Genomic DNA, 18,689 nt, shown 5'->3' with positions numbered 1-18,689 from the left:
CACACCACTGTCACCAGAGCTTTACCTTGGACACAAAGAGTCATAATTAGTTGTCATCGGGTGAAAAGTTTTTTCAAGAAAAACTTGGATACATAGACACATAAGGTATCGTTTTTCTCAATGTAGTCTTACCAAGTGCATCAGTTGTTTCGTGCCTACGGGAGAGAGAGAAAGAGCCTTCCAAGTTCATCAAATACCTTGCACCACAGCGACTTACAGAGAAGCTCCTCGCTGTGCCACCAATCAGACCGTCCCGGCCGAGTGCTCTCGGTGAGTGCGCCGTCATGTTACCCCTCCATGATTTTTAACCCCACCACGAAATATCAGCCACTCCAAACATTTGACTCACGAGACACCAGGACCGTCCTGACCACCGATCCCCTCCGATAGTCTCATCGCCTCAATTGGACCAAACACCGTCATCATGAAGGCCGAGGAGCTCCAGACCCTCCCCACCGCCCTGGCCGGCGACTTCAAGTCGATCGAGCCTCACCTCCGCGCCCTCGACAAGCACCTGACGCTGCGCACCTTTGTCGAGGGGTACTCGCTGGGCGAGACCGAGACCAAGATCTGGCAGACCCTGAAGCTGAACAAGGTCGCCATGGGCTTCATTCGCAAGGGAACTATGGCCAACCTTACTCGTTGGTGCGTCTATCGCGTCCCTGGCTTCAGTCACTATCCGTCCGACGCTAACCCGCATTGTCAGGTTCACCTTTGTCGAGGTCACCTACCCCGAGATCCAGGCCGAGACGAACGCTGTTGATGCCGAGCGCAAGGCCAAGGTCGTTGCCGCTAGCAAGAAGGGTGCAAGCTACTCTCTGGCTCTCCAGAACGCCGAGGCCGGAGTTGTCACCAGATTCCTTCCCGAGCCTTCGTTGGTCTCCCCCCTAAATACCACTTGCTAGACAGCCTCCTAACCATGTAACAGAGGATACCTTCACATCGGTCACGCCAAGGCCGCCCTTCTCAGCGACTACTTCGCCCACGAGGCCTACAAGGGCAAGCTTCTGCTGCGTCTTGACGACACCAACCCCGCCAAGGAGAGTGAGGAGTTCCAGGATGCCATCGTTGAGGACTTGAAGATGATGGGTATCACCCCCGACTCCCTTTCCTACACCTCCGACTACTTCGACTACCTGTACGAGACTTGCGTTCGCCTCATCAAGGAGGGTCACGCCTACGCCGACGACACCGAGCAGGAGACGATGCGTAACGAGCGAACCGACGGAATCGAGTCCAAGTGCCGCAACCGCTCCGTCGAGGAGAACCTGCGCATCTTCGAGGCCATGAAGGAGGGTACCCCCGAGGGTCTGAACAACTGCATCCGTGCCAAGATCTCCGTCGACAACGTCAACAAGGCCCTGAGAGATCCCGTCATCTACCGCTGCAACGTCGAGAACAAGCACCACCGTACCGGTGACAAGTGGAAGATCTACCCCATGTACGATCTCGCCTGCCCCGTTGTCGACTCTCACGAGGGCGTCACCCACGCTCTGAGATCGACCGAGTACACTGACCGCAACCCCCTTTACCAATGGTTTATCGACACCCTGAAGCTGCGCCAGGTCTACATGCACGACTTCAGCCGTATCAACCTCGTCCGCACCTTCCTGTCTAAGAGAAAGCTCGCCAAGATCGTCGCTCAGGGCACCGTCTGGGGCTGGGACGACCCCCGTATGCCCACCATCCGTGGTGTGCGCAGACGCGGTATGACCATCCCCGCCCTCCGCGAGTTCATCATCAAGCAGGGCCCCAGCCGAAACGTCGTCAACATGGACTGGGCGTCGTTCTGGAACATCAACAAGAAGGTCATTGACCCCATCGCTCCCCGCCACACTGCTATCCTGGAGAAGGACGCCGTCAAGGTCAAGGTCACCGGTGCCGACGCACCCGCCACTCCCCGCACCGAGGACAAGCCCAAGCACCCCAAGAACCCCGACGTCGGCACCAAGAAGGTCGTCTTCTCCAACGAGCTCATCCTCGACCAGGCCGATGTCAAGAGCTTCAAGAAGGACGAGGAGTTCACCCTCATGGGCTGGGGCAACGCTTTTGCCCGCGAGATCGGCGCCACCGACCCCATCACCGACCTCAGCGTCGAGCTCAACCTCAAGGGCGACTTCAAGACGACCGAGAAGAAGGTCACGTGGCTTTCGACGGCCGGCACCAAGCTCGTCAAGGCCGAGCTCTGGGACTTTGACTACCTCATCAACAAGGACAAGCTCGAGGAGGACGACGTGCTCGAGAAGGTGCTCAACCCCAACACGTCGACCATGGAGACGGCGTTGTGTGATGCTGGCGTTGGTGAGCTGAAGAAGGATGACATTATCCAGCTCGAGAGACGGGGCTTCTACCGTGTGGACAAGGGTCTGGATGAGGGTGACGTGGTTGTTCTGTTCAACATTCCCACTGGCAAGGCCAAATAAGTTATTTCGCTGTTTCATTTTGTAGGAAGATTCAGGCCATGAAAGACATGAAGAATTGAAGTATGAAGTAAAAGCTTGATCTGTCCACTTTGACTCTTGAAACACCGTGACCGTATCTGTACCAAAAATCGCAGAAGAGATACTCATGTGATGTATGTGATCATCTGGTGCTTGTTGTGTGTCGCTCGATAGCTTTATCATGCGAAGCAGAAATAAAAACAAGCAGAGTTACACGTTTCGCCGAGAAACGAATATCCTAAAAGGATCAAATGGAATTCGGGATTACAGGGCATGATGTTGAGCATAAGCTAGCTATAAGCCATACTTTATCAACTGTCCATTTCGTCGACAGGATAGCACAAGCGGGTACTCGAGTTGTATGGACGGACTATTTGTACCCGAAGAGTAAGAAATGCCCGTTGCGTGTCTGGATACCCTTGAGCAGTAAATGACGGGTATGGAGAGATAATCAGACCATTCGCCTTCATCAGCTCACTTTAACCCCAGACTTTTTCTCCCCACGATTGATGCGGCCTAGAACGGCCATCATTCTCACCCCACTGCTTCCCGCATGCCTCCTGCAAGGATCGCCAGTTGCGGGGTCTAATACTGACAGCTAGGTGGGTTGGGTTAAGCCGTTGGTGTGGCTATCCTTCGTGGCCCAACAGCTACTCCGATTCTCGTGCCTCGAAGCTGCCTGCGGACAAGCAGCTTTGTACCCTAGACTGAGAAGCCATTTGCTGAATGTATCGAACTCTACTGGGCCGACTCATTCATGTCTGGATTCACTCGGGGTGTACCGGCTTCAGGACACCGGTCCCGGTCCGGCAGTGGAATCCGCGCACCGAACTGCACATGTCTGGAAGCATGAGGCCTACCCAACCAAACGCCGCTTCACTTCGTACTTCCGTACAATAAGAAAGGTGCAGTCCTTCCACGCAGCCGGACCGGAAGCGTGGGGCGACATTTCCGGCCAAGATCGGGAGAAGCTCCCATCGTGCCACGAAGCGTACCTGATCTCGCCTCATCCTCACACCGACACTCTTGCATGAGATTCCACCAATCCTCCACCATTGTCGTGTGCCACTTTACATAGAAGCTATATACGTTACAATTTTTCTTGGGATTTGCAATTCTAGATATAGGGCCACTTCTTGATAGCCTTATCAGACCCCGAGTCACACACGTCTCTTGTTGGAATCTTGCATTATCTCCTGCAGCTAACGAGCTACCCTAGTCCACCCATTCATTACTTTTAGGTACTTTATCAAGGTCATTTCCGTCGCAGTCAACCAGAGCTTTTTGAGGGTGAGATCCTTTCTTCACCAACTCTAGAAATATATACCCAAAGCTTCAGTTAAAATGGCCGAACCCAATAATACACCCTACCCCCCAGCAACACCACAATCTCAAACCCCTCTCTCCGCATCGCCTGTCCTCCGTCCCCATCCTGGCGGTCAAGTAGAACCCATAACGGCAGCATCGCGAGCATCAGCAACAATAACAAACGGCACGCATAAGCGCCGCGTCCTACACATCGGCGACCCGATCAAGTACAACCCAGAAACCTACGCCGCCTTCTCCGCGCAATGCGACATCATCCGCCCCTCGACGCCCGAACGCCAGCGCCCCGCATTCGCCGCCGCCCTGCGGGACGGCAAGTGGGGCGACTTCTCTGCCGTCTTCCGCCCGTTCTGGGGCACGGGCGGCGAGATGGGCACGTGGGACGCCGAGCTGGTTCCGCTGCTGCCGGCGAGCTGTCGGGTGTTTGCGAGCGCGGGCGCCGGGTTCGATTGGGCTGATACGCAGCTTCTCGGTGAACGAGGTGAGCCTTCCCTTCCTCTCAGATCGCTCTATGTTGAGTGAAACATATCAAACATGATTTGGGAAATACTAACACAAAAAAGGCATCATCTATTGCAACTCAGGCCTTGCCGCCGCTGAAGCAGTAGCAGACTTTGCCGTCGCCCTCGTTATCTCAACCTTCCGTCACCTTCCCTGGTGCACGGCATCCGTCTCGGATCCGTCCGCCTTCCAAGACTGCCATGCCCGCGCCACGGCCGCTTCGCACACCCTCCGCGGACACGTCCTCGGCCTTGTGGGCATGGGAAATATCGGCCAGCAGATCGCGCAGCGCCTCGGCGTCGGTTTCGGTATGGCAGTTCACTATTTCGACGTCGTCCGCAAAGACCCCGTCGCGGTGGAGGCCAAGTTTGGCGCGACGTTTCACGAGACGATGGAGAGCTTGCTGCGTGTCTCGGACTGCGTTGTGCTGTGCACACCTGCTGGTGGTAAGGTCATTACTGCCGAGTCGTTAGCTTGGTTCAAGCCTGGGTCGAGGTTTGTAAACATTGCGAGGGGGAGTTTGGTTGACGAGGAGGCTCTGGCCGATGCGTTGGAGTCTGGGCAGATTGGGACTGTTGCGTTGGATGTGCATGCTGACGAGCCGAGGCCGCATCCACGGTTGCTCAAGATGGCGGAGACGAAGGCTATGTTGACGTGTCACAATGCTGGTGGGACGGTTGAGACGCACAAGGGGTTCGAGGAGTTGAGTATGAGGAATATCATGGTGGTGTTGGGGGGAGGGCAACCGATTACGCCTGTTAACCTGCATTACTTGAAGCAGTGATGGGGGAAGTAGAATACGACTTTGGTCTGTCTTTCCTCGGAGTCAAATAAGCTGCATAGAGGGTTTCACCTTTGCAGGAGAAAGAAGCTATTGATTGAACTCGAATGATGATACCTACGATTTAGCACCTGCAAAATTATTGCCGACTTATATGACGGCTGAAGCAATCATGATCATATCGCGGACTTTGAATTTAGAGGAGAATCAAAAAATATCGAAGGATAGTCGCCGAAAGAGTTTTGTTCACATATTCGGAAAACGCGAAGAAGGACCTCGCATATGCGCTAGATAGGCGTTATCGTGGAAAGACATTGATCTCAAGTATCCTGTTCAACTTGATTAGACCATGATCCCGGTTGTTCAGCTCGCTCAGCCACCTATACTAGCTTCCTCAGCCCATTGAGGCTGCCTTGCGTGTCTGCCTGGAGATGGTGAGCAAAAGGCTATCTTTCAGGCTTCGAAAGGGGCCCTGTCCCATGCCCTGAACACATGGCTCGTAGAAAGGTACATCAAACTTGTTCAGTGGGAAGGACACGAAGAATCTTGCAACGTATAATGGAAACCATTCTAAGGGATAGTGAGCGCAGCAGTGTGCAAAGCAATCCAACTGATTGGAGCGCAAAGCTGTTCAACCCGAAAACCCATATTCGCCTGCTCCAATCCTCCCAGGTCGACAGACAGAGGAACTGCGTTGTACCTGCAGCACTATCAGACTTGATGACAGGCCGAGGTACAATGCCCTTTCCTATGTCTGGGGAAACCGCGAGGCAAAGGCTCAAGTAACTGTGAACGGCGTTCAAGTTACGATCAACAAGAGTCTGGGAGGAGCTTTGAAGCGTATCCGCCATGAACGGGAACCGGTCGTTATATTGGGCAGATGCTCTTTGCATCAACCAGGATGATGAAGATGAGAAAAAGTACCAAATCGATCTCATGCATCGCATCTATGGCGAGTGCGAGAACTGTCTGATCTGGACGGGAGATATAGTAGTGAAGGGAGATGGCAGCGTCGCAGCAGAACTGGCTGCAAGAGCGGCCTTGAATGCTGTGCGCATTATTGCAGGGCAGCCACACGATGAAGAACTCGGTTGGCTAGGCCAATATTCAGTTGCTACAAGCTTTGTTGGAAATGGTCTCACCGCCGGGGCAGCCTTACAGTCGATGATGGACTGCGAATGGTGGCAGCGTATCTGGACAGTCCAGGAGGTCTGTCTGCCCCCGAAAGCCACGGTTCTCTGGGGACCACTCGAGATCAGCTTCCAAACAATCATGAACGCAGCGAGCTACATGGTGCAACCAGATGAGCACCCGCAACGCAATAACATTTTCGATCTTTTCCAAGAGGGCACTGCCACTTACCCAAGGCTTCATACAAGTCCGTACACCATACCCGTCCTCAGCATCGCTCACGCCAGACTCTGGAATCAATCCGGGACCGAATCCCTGTATAGACTGTGGCGGTTTCGAGACAGGAGGTCCACATATCCGAAAGACAAGCTGTTTGGCATCTGGGCGCTTCTCAACAAGACATGCTTGCCTGATATCAAGCCAAAGGATTACGTCCTCGATATTGTGGTCTTATTCTCCAGACTCATGGTCAGTTTACTGAAATCTCTTGACAGCCTTAAGCCTCTTATCGGCTGGAGAGGAGAAAGAGAGGCGGCCGGTCTGCCTGCTTGGGTCCTGGACTTGGCTCAGCCAGAGGACTCTAAGTGCACCAGCGACTTCTGGACACCCGATATTGCTTGGAGCCAATTTCATGCCAGCAGTGGTCTACCACGTTTCGAGCCACCAGTCAACCAAGCAGATGATCTCATATTGCTCACTCTAAGTGGCATTCGCGTTGACAAGGTGGCTACAGTCTTGATGGACTTGAGGCACATGCGAAAGTCCCTTTGGAGACAAGGATTTGAAGACGCTCTCGCAAACCATGCCTGTAAAGAGGATATCATATACTAATATAACAACCTCATCCAGGGTAAATTCGGTGAGAACCATGAGCGCGTCACGGACGAGTCTTGGAACGGTGGTCCGTGGTGGGAGGACAGGATGCTCTCTTACCAAGTTCTTTTCATCACGCAGGAGAATCGGCTTGGCCTTGGTCCGCCTAATCTGAAGCTAGGAGACAATGTCTGGGTTCTTTCGGGAGGGAACCATCCCCTATTGCTTCGTCCCGCAAGAGAGAGAAGTCGAGATACCGATTTGTGGGAGTTCGTTGGAGATTGCTTCATTTACGGCATCATGTACGGAGAGGCGTCTTCTAATGGGTTTCAATTGTCATCCGTAACCTTGTGTTGACTTTGTTATGATGGTAGTCTCACCATCGGTGATTGCTGTATCATGTGACTTCAATCCTAACTTTAAGACATAGCAGTGAAAATGATAACAAGAGCTCGCAATGCAACTCTACCAGATGTCAAGGCAAACGATTTGATGTGAACGCTGCGCCATACAATAGGCGCCTCTGCGTTCCATCTTCTAGACACTGTATGTATTTTGAGCGATCACCTGTCAACGTCTTCTCAAAGATCCACGGGCGACTGAGATCGCGGTGTTATCGGTTGATATGAAAACTTCTCTAGAGAATCGAGTAACTTGATATCGACAATCATCGATGATATTTATGTGAGAATCGACGAGTTTTTGGTGAGGCGCATCTTACTCTTGAGAGACACCTCATTCAGTTTTAGTGCAGCAGAGGCGTAGACAGATGACTGAGAATGAGGGGCAGCAGGCGGCACGTGCGCCAATGTTGTCACGAGCCTCAGCTGAAAGTGCGCTGAGCTGAGCTGAGCGCAGCCGACGATGAAAGTTGGAATGAACATGTCATGAACCGTAAAGGAGACGGCATCATCTTGCGACCCTACGAACTTATTCATATCATACCGACTACCTGGCATCCTAGTCGGTGCTTTCGCAGATCATCATGGCCTCCTCAAAGCGCTGGCCAGCGCCCATTCACGTCTTCTCCTACCGCGCCCTGCTCGTGGTGCCCATCATCCTCGCCATCGCGACCTTCGCGTCGCTCTTCATCCACTCCGATGTCAACGTCGCCCTCCTCTACTCACAATGCGATGCCCGGGCTCGCTTGCCGGCCGTCAGCAAGGTTCCCGTTCTCGGCCCGCCCGTCTGCTTCGCCATAAGCTTCTTCCAGAGCGCGCTCGATTCCATGCGGACCTTCGCCAGCATGTCCGCCATCCTGTCCTTCATCGCCGGCCTCATGACCGTCACTACCATCGAGGCCGCACGCGTCTGTAACGCGCCCAATGTCGTGATTGCGAATCCCACTGGTCCCTGGCTAGTTTTCAACCTCATCGGTGGAGCTGTGGTCTGGCAACTCGTCATCCTACCCGCCTTCTTCCACCGCTCGCGATCCATCCTGCTTGCTCGGAAGAAGGCCGGACAGGAGGCCGTTGAGAGCGCCGCATCCAAGGATCCCGACTTTGGCAAGGACTCGCGCCATCTAGTTGTCGATGCGGAAATCATCGCCATCCCCGTCAGCGTCGCGTGGGGCTTCATTCTGCCCTCCCTCCTGATGCTCATCTACAACTCCCCGGTCATCATCGTCGTCTGGCTCTTCTTTCCTGTCTGGGTGTCATTGATCCGCCAAGCCGTCAGATGGGCCGTCTTGCGTGTGCAGAAGCGCCAGCACCGCAGCTTCCACCTCGAGTCTCACACGGTCTCGCTTCTGCTCGTCTACCTCATTCCCATCCTTTGCTCTGCAGTCTCTCACGTCTACTTCATCTGGAGCCTGTTCCAGTGGGACGACAGGAAGGAAATGACACGTGCTACTGTTAAATTTGTTGAGATTGACATGTTCTTCATCGGCTTGACTGTCCTGTATTGGCTCTTCGTTGAGACTGGCTGGAAGGTCCCCTTGGTCGCAGTTCTTGGCGCCATCCCACTCGGACCAGGTGCCGGTATTTGCATCGCATGGATATACCGAGATACCGAGATTCGTGAGAGTCTGAAGCAGTGGCTTTCTGATGTTGTTGGAACTCAAGAAGAGGCTAACGAAGAGGGTAGAGCTTCGGCTAGCGAGGAGACACCACTATTGCATTGATAGTGTGACGAGATAGCTGCAAGCAAATACAAGCTGACACTTGTCCATCGCCGCGGTGACAATTTTCCTTGCAATGCTTGCCCTCGCATCTGTTCTTATGCGTAGATAGCTTCGTTTCGAGAAGTCTTCCAATGCCGAAGAGTCCGCCTTGGCCAAGCATTTCGGCATCTTGATCTACATAGACACCTCGGAATCACTACTCAACGAAAGATATACAAGACGCAAGCCCCCTGACTCCTGATTGCCCCCGCTCGATCCTCAAGGAACGCCTTTCGTCCGGTTTATGGCCGTCGGTATCTTTGTCTTGGCCAACATTACAAGCACGATACCGTTGAGAAACATGGCACTACAGCCACTTTTCGAACTCTTCATACGCGAAACAGAATCCTGCGGGGGGAATCTCACAAGGTGCATGCTTCCTCTCCGCACGATACCCCGCGGGACCCCAGATCTGTCCCCGGATCCTCATTCAATGTTAATTGGCTAGTGTCGTATAGATACCATGTATAGATTTGTGTCTCGGTATCTGCCACCTCTATAAATATAGATCAGCCATCGTGAATGTGTGTCTTTGTTGACCGAGCTCATCAGCCCGCAATCGTGACAAAAGACGACTTCACAGAAATTCGCGTTGATATCTCAGAAACTCACCTTACTCACCATGGGTTTTGCTTCAGCAAAGGGGACGAACGACCCTCCTGAGGTCCGCAACTGGAGAATCCACTTCATTGCTCTTGTTGCGTCCATGGCGGCCTTGTCCAGTAAGCGAGGTCTTGGGAGAACCCAAATATCCTGTTCATTGCCCTCTCTAATGCAGCAGAAATCTGAAGTGGGCTATGATACGGCCGTCATAGGAGGCACAATGGCCCTTGACTCCTTTGTCCGCGACTTTGGCATCGACAAGATGACCACCCAAGAAAAGAACAACTCCCTAGCCAACATCGCTTCCATGTTTCAAGTCGGCGCCTTCTTCGGCGCCCTCCTCACCTTCCCCGTTGCCGAGAAGTACGGCCGCAAGAAGGCCATCATGATGGCGGCCCTTATCTTCTGCGTCGGCGGAGCAATGATGTCCGGAGCCAAGGGCGACCTCAAGCTCGTCATCGCCGGCCGCGCCATTGGCGGCCTCGGTATCGGCATGGCTACCATGACGGTTCCGGTCTATATCGCTGAGACGTCACCGCCGAGTATCCGCGGACGCCTCGTGGGAATTTTTGAGATCTTCTCTCAGGGCGGCGGGATGCTTGGGTTCTGGATCAACTACGGCACGAGCCGTACCATCGACGTTGAGAATGAGGCGCAATGGATCGTGCCGCTGGCCTTACAGCTCCTTCCGGCCATTCTTCTTTTCGTTGGCATCATGGTCTGTCCAGAATCCCCCCGTTGGCTGGCTCGAGGTGATAACTTCGAGGCCGCGGAAAAGGTTCTGGTATACGTGCGAAGACTCCCCGCCGATCATCCCTATATACAGAACGAGATGAGCGAAATAAGACAACAAGTTGAGGAGCGAAGTACCGTTCGACTCAGCAAGAAGCAACAGCTACAGAAACTCCTTGCTCCTGGCACGAGAAACCGTGTGGGCACCGGGACGTTTCTCATGTTTCTGCAAAGTTATACAGGTGTCAACATAATGACATACTATAGCGTTTCCGGTAATACATCTAAAGGAAAACCATCTGTCTCTGTCCCAGTAGCCAAGGCTGACACTCTAAACCAGTTTTCGAGACCCTTGGAATCACTGGAACCAGCAACAAGCTATTCAGCACCGGAATCTACGGGATAGCAAAGATGCTAGGCATGATTCTGTTCGCAGTATGGGTCATCGAGGGCCTCGGCCGTCGTAGCGGACTTCTATGGGGTGCTTTCATTGGCAGCATTCCCCTCTGGTACGTGGGCGGGTATGTCATGGTCGCTAATCCGACCGCCAAAGCAGCGAGCGGTGTCATTCAACAAGATGCGTGGGGGTATCTTGCCATGGTCTGCATTTACCTCAACGCCTTCATCATCTGTTCCACTATCCAGGGAATCACGTGGACATACGCGTCCGAGATCTTCCCCTTGGATATCAGGATGCTCTGTGTTGCGATGTCTACGGCGTGTACTTGGTTGGGCTCATTTGTTGTCGCGAGGGCCACTCCTTTCATGATCACCGACCTTGGGTACGGGACGTTCTTCATGTTCGGAGGATTCTTGATCTTTATCGGCGTTTGGTCATTCTTCTTCGTTCCGGAGACAAAAGGTCAGTTCTACTTATCGCCAAGAATGCCTCTACGCGCATGCCTTATGCTGACAATCTTACCATAGGTCGTTCGCTGGAGGATATGGACATTCTGTTTTCGCGGCCAACACACGTTGTCGTATGGGCACAACTCAGGGGAAGGCCGATTCTGTCCACAAATACTCCAATGTCGCCCAGAGGATCTATGGATAAAGGCGAAGTCAAGGTGGTTGACATGGCCTAGTGTGATTTCAACCATGGCATCTTTGGTATACAAGAAAAGTCTGTTGACATTGCCAACCAAAAGACGCTCTGTTTGTTACCACGAATGCGCTACGCGTAGACATAAGCAACTACTTCTCTTGTCAATTTGCGATTGACTTAGTTAATACGCGCATGGTTATAGGCCTTATCAAAATATCACTGTTCACGGAAAAGGCATGACAGTGAAATGAATGAGGTAACCAAATCTTGGTATTCGCCGACGCCTTCAAGACATAGTCACCAAAGTCTTTAGGTGTCTAGCCTACAAGATAGCCACTGCTGAAGGCGGACTAGCAATCCCGCCAGGAATATCCAAAGGTACACTGACCATCATGAAGGACCATCTCTGGAGTTCTTTGCACCTTGCAGCGAGCCTCTCCAAGTCAAAACTCTCTCCAATCGGCATGCCCCAACCGCTCAGGAACACCTCATGCATGCTGACGCCCCATGGTTTTGGGCTCGGCCAGGCCTCGTAAGCGACAGTATCCGAGGCCACCGCAGCAAACGCATGATCCCAGTGCCAGCGAATCGCCTCTTCGCTCGCTTCGACGCCACAACTTGCTCGAACTTCCCGTTGGGGTAACGCAAGCTGCTCAGCGACGGTGAGCGCACGGTAGGCCGGTAGCCAGCCTGTTCGGACTAGCAGGATGTCGCCTTGTTGGAACTCGGTTTTCTGAGCCTTTGCGACGTCCTGGAGTTGAGACAGGGGAATACCAAAGGTTGAAAAGGGGTCGAAGGTGATGTTTTTCTCGATTGCCCAGGAGTACCAGTCAAGGAGAACACCACGACCAGTGATGGACTTCCTTGCCATATCTAGTGAGCGAAACGTCAGGAAATAGCCTAAGAGACTGGGAAACAGGACCTGGGTGTTGTTCTTCTTACTTTGAATGCCGAGTTTAGTGTTATTATCGGGCCCTGAAATATCATCCTGAGTCACGCCGTTGTAATATTGGATATGCTGTTGGTAAGGATAATGTCGTGGCCCATCCCAATGCGTTGCGCCTTGCGTATTCATGGAGATCTGTTCCCGCAATTCGTTAGAGACTCCAGCATGACCGCGAGCCATGGCTCAGAAGACTAACCTCGTCGTCATTGGCGTTGCCTTTTGGAATGATACGGTGTTCGCACGGCTTTCGAACTGGGTTCATGGGCTGTATAAAGGCATCTAATGGAAGACTGTTGTAAAAGAGCTTGTTTAGCGCTGAAACTGAAGAGAGCTTTCACCTGGATTGTTACATGTACTTACTTGAGCGGTATTGTCTCGCCTATGATCACCTCACTTGTGGCATTCTTGACCAAGGCCGGGTTTAAAAGATTGAGAGCCCCGAGTTCATCTTCATCGCCCCATAATCCCCACGCCGATGCCTTCGGATCCCCCACGTGAAGCGGCAAAGAGTCAAAGCTCGGCCGGGTGCTTACTTCGGTTGAATTAAAGTTGCCCATGGCTGAATCAGCTGTTGAAGACAGTGAACTCCTCCGTGGTTCAAACATCATTGTATCTATTCCAAAGAAGCCTTTAATAATGTTCAAGACTGAACATGCTCATAGGTAGACCGAGATCACCGGCCGAGAGCCAGTTGGAGATCGGCTCGGGGAGACCCACAAGCCGTGACTAGGGGTGACGGCGATCTCGGCATGATCGGTATTCTTTCCGGCTGACACCAACCACCAAGTCTCACTCTAAGGTAATTCGGCATATTTTTAAATCCTTTCGGTTGCTCCGCAGATGCAACGTAGAGTCGTCTGCGCCTTCGGGCATCCTTCGTCACGTTGTTGCTTCAGGGAGTCATGGTGGCTGGCACGCTTACTAGTGTCCCACCGGCTTGTTAACCCCTCTTTATTGAAAGTGACTTCGATGTTGCATTATTAATGATATTAGTTAATAGTGGTACACCTGCTGTCCCTTTAGAAGCCATCGAGGTGGGATCCAGACGGCCACACTAGATTCGCGCCAGAGAACGACATGCCGGAATTGCCCAAGATGTGATCTGCAACTCCCCATGGGAACGCGTCCGGTTGGAAACCTGCCCCTGTGTTTGTCCCACCGTAACTTATATCGTCGTTCCAGCTAGCCCCCTCCGTGAAAAACGCATTATCATCCACCTCTGCATCAACAGCAGAAGAAAGCTGTGGAGCATTCTGTGCCGTTGGATATTTCCTACTTATAGTCCTGTGACGACCAGTGTTACCTCTTTGCACAATACCCATTTCTGTGTTTAGTGACCTTGTCTGACGCTGATCGAGTTGATTGGAGTTCTCTGAAGAATTCGAGACAACATTGTGTCTGCGATCTAAGTTGTTGCCAACATCTACAACTCGTGGCTGCCCGTTACTGAGTAGCCGTCGAATGGTGTCGAGACTTCTCCCGCTTCCCGGGGTGTGGGAAGCCTCCTGTTGAAGTATACGACATGCGGCTGCAAGCCTGGCTGCCGCACTCTCTCTCTCGGCACCGGTCGATGCTCTTTTCAACTCTTCCGCTTCCACTGTAGCAGCTGTATATATGCAGTAACTGACTTGATATGTCATGAGTCGATGCGGAAACGTCTTTGAGAATAGCGAATGAATCGAGTAAATCTTCTTCGAATGGCGGACGCAAACCTCAAGCGCCTTCTCCTTTATTGTGGTATCGGATGAACTCAGATACGGCCTTCTCAAGAGAATGTGTAAAGCATGGTAAAGTAGACTTCCTTGCGTCAATACCGCATCTAACCAGAGAGACAGGGGCAAGAACTTACTTTAATGACACAATATGCGGTGGAGGGCTTTGATCTAAAATGGATGCGTCCTCGATTCTCAATGGACTTGGAATCTCATCATACCACTGGCATATTCTGCCATCAAGCTCCTCCATCTGCGCAGTGAATTCTTCGTTCCTGCTTGTGCTTGAGAACAGCAACATCATATCCGTTGTAGCTTCGTGAAGCCGGCAAAACGCACAGAAGGCTGACGTCGTCCAGGAAAGCGAAGCAACGAAGTTCTCGGAGACTTCCGTAGCTTGGACAGGCTTCCAGAAGCGTTGATCGTCAACTTTATCAAGTATATCCTGAGCCGGGTAAGGACGTCGTATCAGAGACGGCGGACGGCCTAAGGCTAGGCTCAGTGTCTTGTCCCAAATGTAAGCCGAGTTGTACAGCCTCTTTCGAGTCTCTATCTCAGCAGGAGTCCATCTCTCAAGCCTAGAAAGCTTAGTGATGTCCAGATGAAGCCCAATGTCTTTCATCATTCGCACTGCCATGCCGGTGTACAACCACCCTTCGGAGCTTTTCCCCATAGCACACTGGCGCCCGCCTAGAATTAGCAACCCTTGAATCGTGGGAATTGCTGGCTTCATGGCCGTCATTTCCTCCAGTAGCAGTTCTCTTGCACGTGCGATGAAACGGTCGCCTCTCCCGACTCCAGACGCTGCGGTGACTTGCTCAGGCAAATGCCGAGCTGCTAGACCGAAGATAAATAGGAGCAAGAAGTCGGTGCAGTACGGTCCTCCGAGAGCCAGATCCATCATCAGAATAGGTCTGTAGACACAGCTATGAAGTGGATGTAGCCACGTCCAATAAATATCAAGTAGGGCCATGCCGAGAGTGGTGTCGACGCCTGTGCCGTTCATTGCTGGCTTCGCAGCGATCAGAGGCAGCCACACCGAGTCCATCAAAGCATACTGAGACTGCAGAACTTCAATTTGTGCTCGCTTGGGGTCGCTATCCTGATGGTCGCCGGTCAAGTGGGTTTCCTCGAGGGAGCCAGCATGAAAGCGGCTTGTCGGACCATTGTAGATAACAGTACCATCCTCTCCGAGGCCGACCTGGAACCAAAGCGAACCCTCCGTGTCGGCATTGCCTTCAGCAGCGCGACTACCATCGTGAGATAGTGGGTGGCTGCGAGCCGTACCGGCATTCGTAGCGTCGGTATCAGGTGTCTCGAGTTCTGGCTGAGGGTCGTTTGGAGACCGAATCGGACTCCTGATTGATGCCTCTAGATTCCGGATGCGAGCATTTGCCTCTCGAAGTCGGGACTCGGTCGAGGTCTGTGTCGGCCAGCTGCACGTCTCCCCAGACCGGCGGCATCCCGTACAAATGGGCCGGTTTCCACTGCACTTGACCTTGCGAGCTTTGCAGCTTGAGCACGCAAATCCATAGCGGCGAGCTTTCCGGGCAGCAGAAGATGCCGATGCGGAGGCTGTCTGTGCTCTCGGTGTTTGCAGACCGGCTTCGGCATCTTCGCTTCCTTCGGAGCCCGCCATAAGCCGGGCAGAAAGTTATTCGGTGGTTCTCTGAGGAGTGTCCAGTGTTATTATAACGCGAAGAGCTTAAATCTGACACATATGTGGCCAGTCGAGCCGGATATACTGGGAAAGCTGTGAAGATGAGATGTGAAGTCTCAACAGTATTGACGGCATTTCCCCACAAGCCACCTCCTCATTGCGGGGAAGCGAGGAGATGCCGAAGGGATGCCGCTAACACACTGCGCAGACGTAATTCTACTTGCTTAGCCCAACATAAACGCTCCCTCCTCCTTTTCTAACTGATTCCAATTTCTTTGTTCAGCAGTTCGAACCATCAAACACCGACAGGCCCCTTAGCATGGGCTTTAAGAGACAGGAGGGGAAGTAGGTACAAAGAGGTGTATCCTCACATATTGATTATGGGGACCCGGGTCGTGAAAATCGAAAAGAGATATGCTATATTAAAACTTCATCATCCTTGTACCCAGGCATTCATAGATGTTGTGTCTAATTTACGTGATGCTTGTCCTCATGCGTGGTGCCGTATACTAGGCTCTACGTCTCATCAATATATACAAGGTTTAGCGAGGTTGGTGTCCATGTGGACAACTCAGACATACTTCTCCCTCAGTAGAGCTTCAAAAGCGAATTTGGCTGGAATCATGACACAATTGTCGAGGTCGTTGTTACTAAGCTGGATTTTCCTATCTATGTGCTCCTCCCAAAAACTTGTAACCAGGTACTTCGGCACCTCTTAGTAAACGAAATGTGTTTCATGTCTTTCTTGACAGCTGGTATCAGGGAACGTATCGGTACAGAGGATGGTCGTCTCCCTCCTCGGAAACCTCTGGAGGAACATAGTCCAAATCGCTTTTGCCGTACTTCTCGTCGCGCTTCTTGTTCTGTAATCTCAAGCCAAGACTGAGAGCGGCAGCTATGATAGCCGCTCCAAACAAGAGTCCAGCACAAATCCACATGCCCTTGGAATACCAAGGTTGAGCCGATTTCGGGAATAAACGAGCTCCAAGGATGGGACCGCACTGTCCAACCATACCGAACAAGGCCAGACCTGCGCCGCGTTTAGATGCCGAACCTTGATTATCCGTTACCCATGTAAAGGTGATGGCAACCGCCGGGAACACTCCCGCGCAAACAAGGAAAGTTGCAAAGTAGCGGACCCCGGTGGTGTGGATTGTTGCAAGCAGGACATAACCAACGGCCCCCACTGAACAAAACATGGCGATGAAGATACCTCGACTCCTAAGACGGTCCGAAATGAAGCTGGCAGAGACACAGACCACATACGCGGTCAGATACGGGCAAGCAGAGAGACCTTGAGCACGTAGTGACGTGAAGCCCATGGCCTCAAGAATCGTGGGCAGATATGCAGGAAGAGACCCAAAGGCAGTGTTGAGACTGAAGATGAGGATAGCTTGCAAGTAGTTTTTGTAGTCGAAAAACGCAGCGAATGCTTGCTTTCCGTTAAGCTTTCCGCTTCTTTTTTCTCCGCGGCCTTTGATGGCGCGGTGGCTAATGATCTCGTTCTCGCGGGGGCTGAGGAAACGGCACTCGGCTGATGAGGCAGGGAGAAAGAAATATGCCACGACAGCAAGAATAATCGTCGGGGCGCCCTCTAGGAGATTGACGAGTCAGTCAACAACGTTGAGTATAACTTGAGTAGAATGGGATCCTTGCTACACCTACCCACAAGAAAGAGGAGCTGCCAGTTGTGAATTGACGCCTTCACGTGCAGCAGGCCGTAAGCAATTGCAGAGGCAACACAGCTCGCAAGCGGTGCAAATGAAATGAAAAGCCCGTATCGGAGACCCATTTCACCACGATGGTAGAAGAAGGTCAGATATAGAGCGACAGCTGGGATAAATCCGGCCTCAAAGGCTCCAATCAAGAACCGCAAAGCCATCATGCCTGCGAGATTGGTTGTGACTGCTTGAAGCATGCTCATGGCGCCCCATCCAGAGACCATCATTGCAGTCCATAATGGCAAGGGAACGAAGGTCCAGACGATAATCAACTGGGGATGGGGCTGTCAGCGACAAGAAGCCAGAGACTGAAGAGTCTGCAGAGAGAGCCTCACCCAATGAAACAAGATGTAGCCAATGTATAGAACGGTCACGATCCAAGAGTAATCGTCCGAAGTGATACCCCAGTCTTTCCCCATGCCAGCAGTGTATGCGTTTCCGACATTGCCGCGATCAATATAGGAGCAGAAATTGAGTGCTCCGAGCCTACGTAGACAATGTTGTCAGTAAACAGAAACCGGCTCAATGCAACGTCCTAGGCGAGAAGACGCCCAGAGCATTCCCACGGCCAAGAGTACTCACAGAGGTATCAGACTCCAATCGAGCTTTCTCAAGGCAGACCCTTCTTCCTCACTGGTCCAAGTGACCGTGGCTGTTCCACCTGCCGACTTCAGGTCTTCAATAACATCGATTTCTTCCATCTGACCGCCGGAAGACGGCTTGGCGTTTTCGACGTGGGTTGGATCATGCTTCGCCTCTTGGCGCATGGTCGACATTGTAAGGACAAAGTCTAGTAAAGAACCTGGGAAAGAACTCTCGGACGAATTGACAAGAATCGGTACGGCCGAGGAAGGGGTTCCCAAAGTTACAGCTTGGGCTTCTTGTGGATGGCTTTTCGCAACCGTTCGTAGGGGACCACAATGGACTTATGTTCAACTTATTCCACTCATGATGAACCTGTTTCGAGTGGACCAAAATACCAGTTAGAGATCTGGAAGAGAGGTTTGCCTACCCCACGGGGAAGACTCCCCCGCCGAAAGCTCCAGCCAACTCAGACTAGATGGGTAGACTAAGATAGCCATCACACCAGATCTCGGTATCAATGCCGAGTAATTT

The 18,689-nt window shown here is 52.4% G+C and overlaps 8 protein-coding genes across 8 annotated transcripts; 5 read left to right on the top strand and 3 right to left on the bottom strand.

Annotated features, from left to right (window-relative positions):
* The first annotated feature begins 107 nt into the window (after positions 1–107).
* BDZ83DRAFT_630904 (glutamyl-tRNA synthetase) lies at positions 108–2,824 on the top strand. Its single transcript, XM_060508864.1, has 4 exons — positions 108–270; positions 360–645; positions 707–874; positions 929–2,824. The coding sequence occupies exons 2-4, from the start codon at positions 425–427 to the stop codon at positions 2,421–2,423; spliced, it is 1,884 nt and encodes a 627-aa protein (XP_060361907.1). The 5' UTR covers positions 108–270; positions 360–424; the 3' UTR covers positions 2,424–2,824.
* Positions 2,825–3,785: 961 nt separating this feature from the next.
* On the top strand, positions 3,786–5,052 carry BDZ83DRAFT_584365 (D-isomer specific 2-hydroxyacid dehydrogenase; the record flags this gene model as incomplete). Its single annotated transcript, XM_060505751.1, has 2 exons — positions 3,786–4,248; positions 4,331–5,052. The coding sequence occupies 2 exons, from the start codon at positions 3,786–3,788 to the stop codon at positions 5,050–5,052; spliced, it is 1,185 nt and encodes a 394-aa protein (XP_060361906.1).
* A 493-nt stretch (positions 5,053–5,545) lies between these two features.
* Positions 5,546–7,060, top strand: BDZ83DRAFT_444149 (heterokaryon incompatibility protein-domain-containing protein). The gene has a single exon (XM_060503133.1). The coding sequence runs from the start codon at positions 5,899–5,901 to the stop codon at positions 7,009–7,011; it is 1,113 nt and encodes a 370-aa protein (XP_060361905.1). The 5' UTR covers positions 5,546–5,898; the 3' UTR covers positions 7,012–7,060.
* Positions 7,061–7,978: 918 nt separating this feature from the next.
* Positions 7,979–9,115, top strand: BDZ83DRAFT_584421 (uncharacterized protein; the record flags this gene model as incomplete). Its single annotated transcript, XM_060505756.1, has 1 exon — positions 7,979–9,115. The coding sequence occupies one exon, from the start codon at positions 7,979–7,981 to the stop codon at positions 9,113–9,115; it is 1,137 nt and encodes a 378-aa protein (XP_060361904.1).
* A 661-nt stretch (positions 9,116–9,776) lies between these two features.
* BDZ83DRAFT_584424 (general substrate transporter) lies at positions 9,777–11,574 on the top strand (the record flags this gene model as incomplete). Its single annotated transcript, XM_060505758.1, has 4 exons — positions 9,777–9,876; positions 9,946–10,764; positions 10,830–11,351; positions 11,417–11,574. The coding sequence occupies 4 exons, from the start codon at positions 9,777–9,779 to the stop codon at positions 11,572–11,574; spliced, it is 1,599 nt and encodes a 532-aa protein (XP_060361903.1).
* Positions 11,575–11,856: 282 nt separating this feature from the next.
* BDZ83DRAFT_705298 (putative cyclase-domain-containing protein) lies at positions 11,857–13,037 on the bottom strand (the record flags this gene model as incomplete). Its single annotated transcript, XM_060511506.1, has 4 exons — positions 11,857–12,407; positions 12,477–12,615; positions 12,677–12,770; positions 12,841–13,037. 4 exons carry the CDS (start codon positions 13,035–13,037, stop codon positions 11,857–11,859), a joined length of 981 nt encoding a protein of 326 aa, XP_060361902.1.
* A 442-nt stretch (positions 13,038–13,479) lies between these two features.
* On the bottom strand, positions 13,480–15,939 carry BDZ83DRAFT_733080 (fungal-specific transcription factor domain-containing protein). The gene is made up of 2 exons (XM_060512909.1): positions 14,330–15,939; positions 13,480–14,277 (listed from the first exon to the last, which is right to left on the bottom strand). The coding sequence occupies exons 1-2, from the start codon at positions 15,829–15,831 to the stop codon at positions 13,500–13,502; spliced, it is 2,280 nt and encodes a 759-aa protein (XP_060361901.1). The 5' UTR covers positions 15,832–15,939; the 3' UTR covers positions 13,480–13,499.
* Positions 15,940–16,610: 671 nt separating this feature from the next.
* BDZ83DRAFT_584423 (major facilitator superfamily domain-containing protein) lies at positions 16,611–18,274 on the bottom strand (the record flags this gene model as incomplete). The annotated part of the gene is made up of 4 exons (XM_060505757.1): positions 16,611–17,446; positions 17,518–17,845; positions 17,909–18,059; positions 18,156–18,274. The coding sequence occupies 4 exons, from the start codon at positions 18,272–18,274 to the stop codon at positions 16,611–16,613; spliced, it is 1,434 nt and encodes a 477-aa protein (XP_060361900.1).
* Between the last annotated feature and the right edge of the window lie 415 nt (positions 18,275–18,689).

Source organism: Colletotrichum acutatum (assembly GCF_030867785.1).
Source record: "Colletotrichum acutatum strain CBS 112980 chromosome Unknown BDZ83scaffold_89, whole genome shotgun sequence".
Lineage (NCBI taxonomy): Eukaryota > Fungi > Ascomycota > Sordariomycetes > Glomerellales > Glomerellaceae > Colletotrichum > Colletotrichum acutatum.
The sequence above is the reverse complement of the archived record's forward strand: the minus strand, read 5'-3'. Positions and strand labels throughout refer to the sequence as shown.

What these genes read in the sequence shown, in the direction of transcription:
- BDZ83DRAFT_630904 (XM_060508864.1), top strand. Translation starts at nt 425, where the DNA reads ATGAAGGCCGAGGAGCTCCAGACCCTCCCCACCGCCCTGGCCGGCGAC. An exon ending in ATGGCCAACCTTACTCGTTG is followed by an intron (nt 646 to 706) that starts GTGCGTCTATCG and finishes CCGCATTGTCAG; the next exon opens with GTTCACCTTTGTCGAGGTCA. An exon ending in AGATTCCTTCCCGAGCCTTC is followed by an intron (nt 875 to 928) that starts GTTGGTCTCCCC and finishes ACCATGTAACAG; the next exon opens with AGGATACCTTCACATCGGTC.
- BDZ83DRAFT_444149 (XM_060503133.1), top strand. Translation starts at nt 5,899, where the DNA reads ATGAACGGGAACCGGTCGTTATATTGGGCAGATGCTCTTTGCATCAAC.
- BDZ83DRAFT_733080 (XM_060512909.1), bottom strand. Translation starts at nt 15,831, where the DNA reads ATGGCGGGCTCCGAAGGAAGCGAAGATGCCGAAGCCGGTCTGCAAACA. An exon ending in CCGCATATTGTGTCATTAAA is followed by an intron (nt 14,278 to 14,329) that starts GTAAGTTCTTGC and finishes GACGCAAGGAAG; the next exon opens with TCTACTTTACCATGCTTTAC.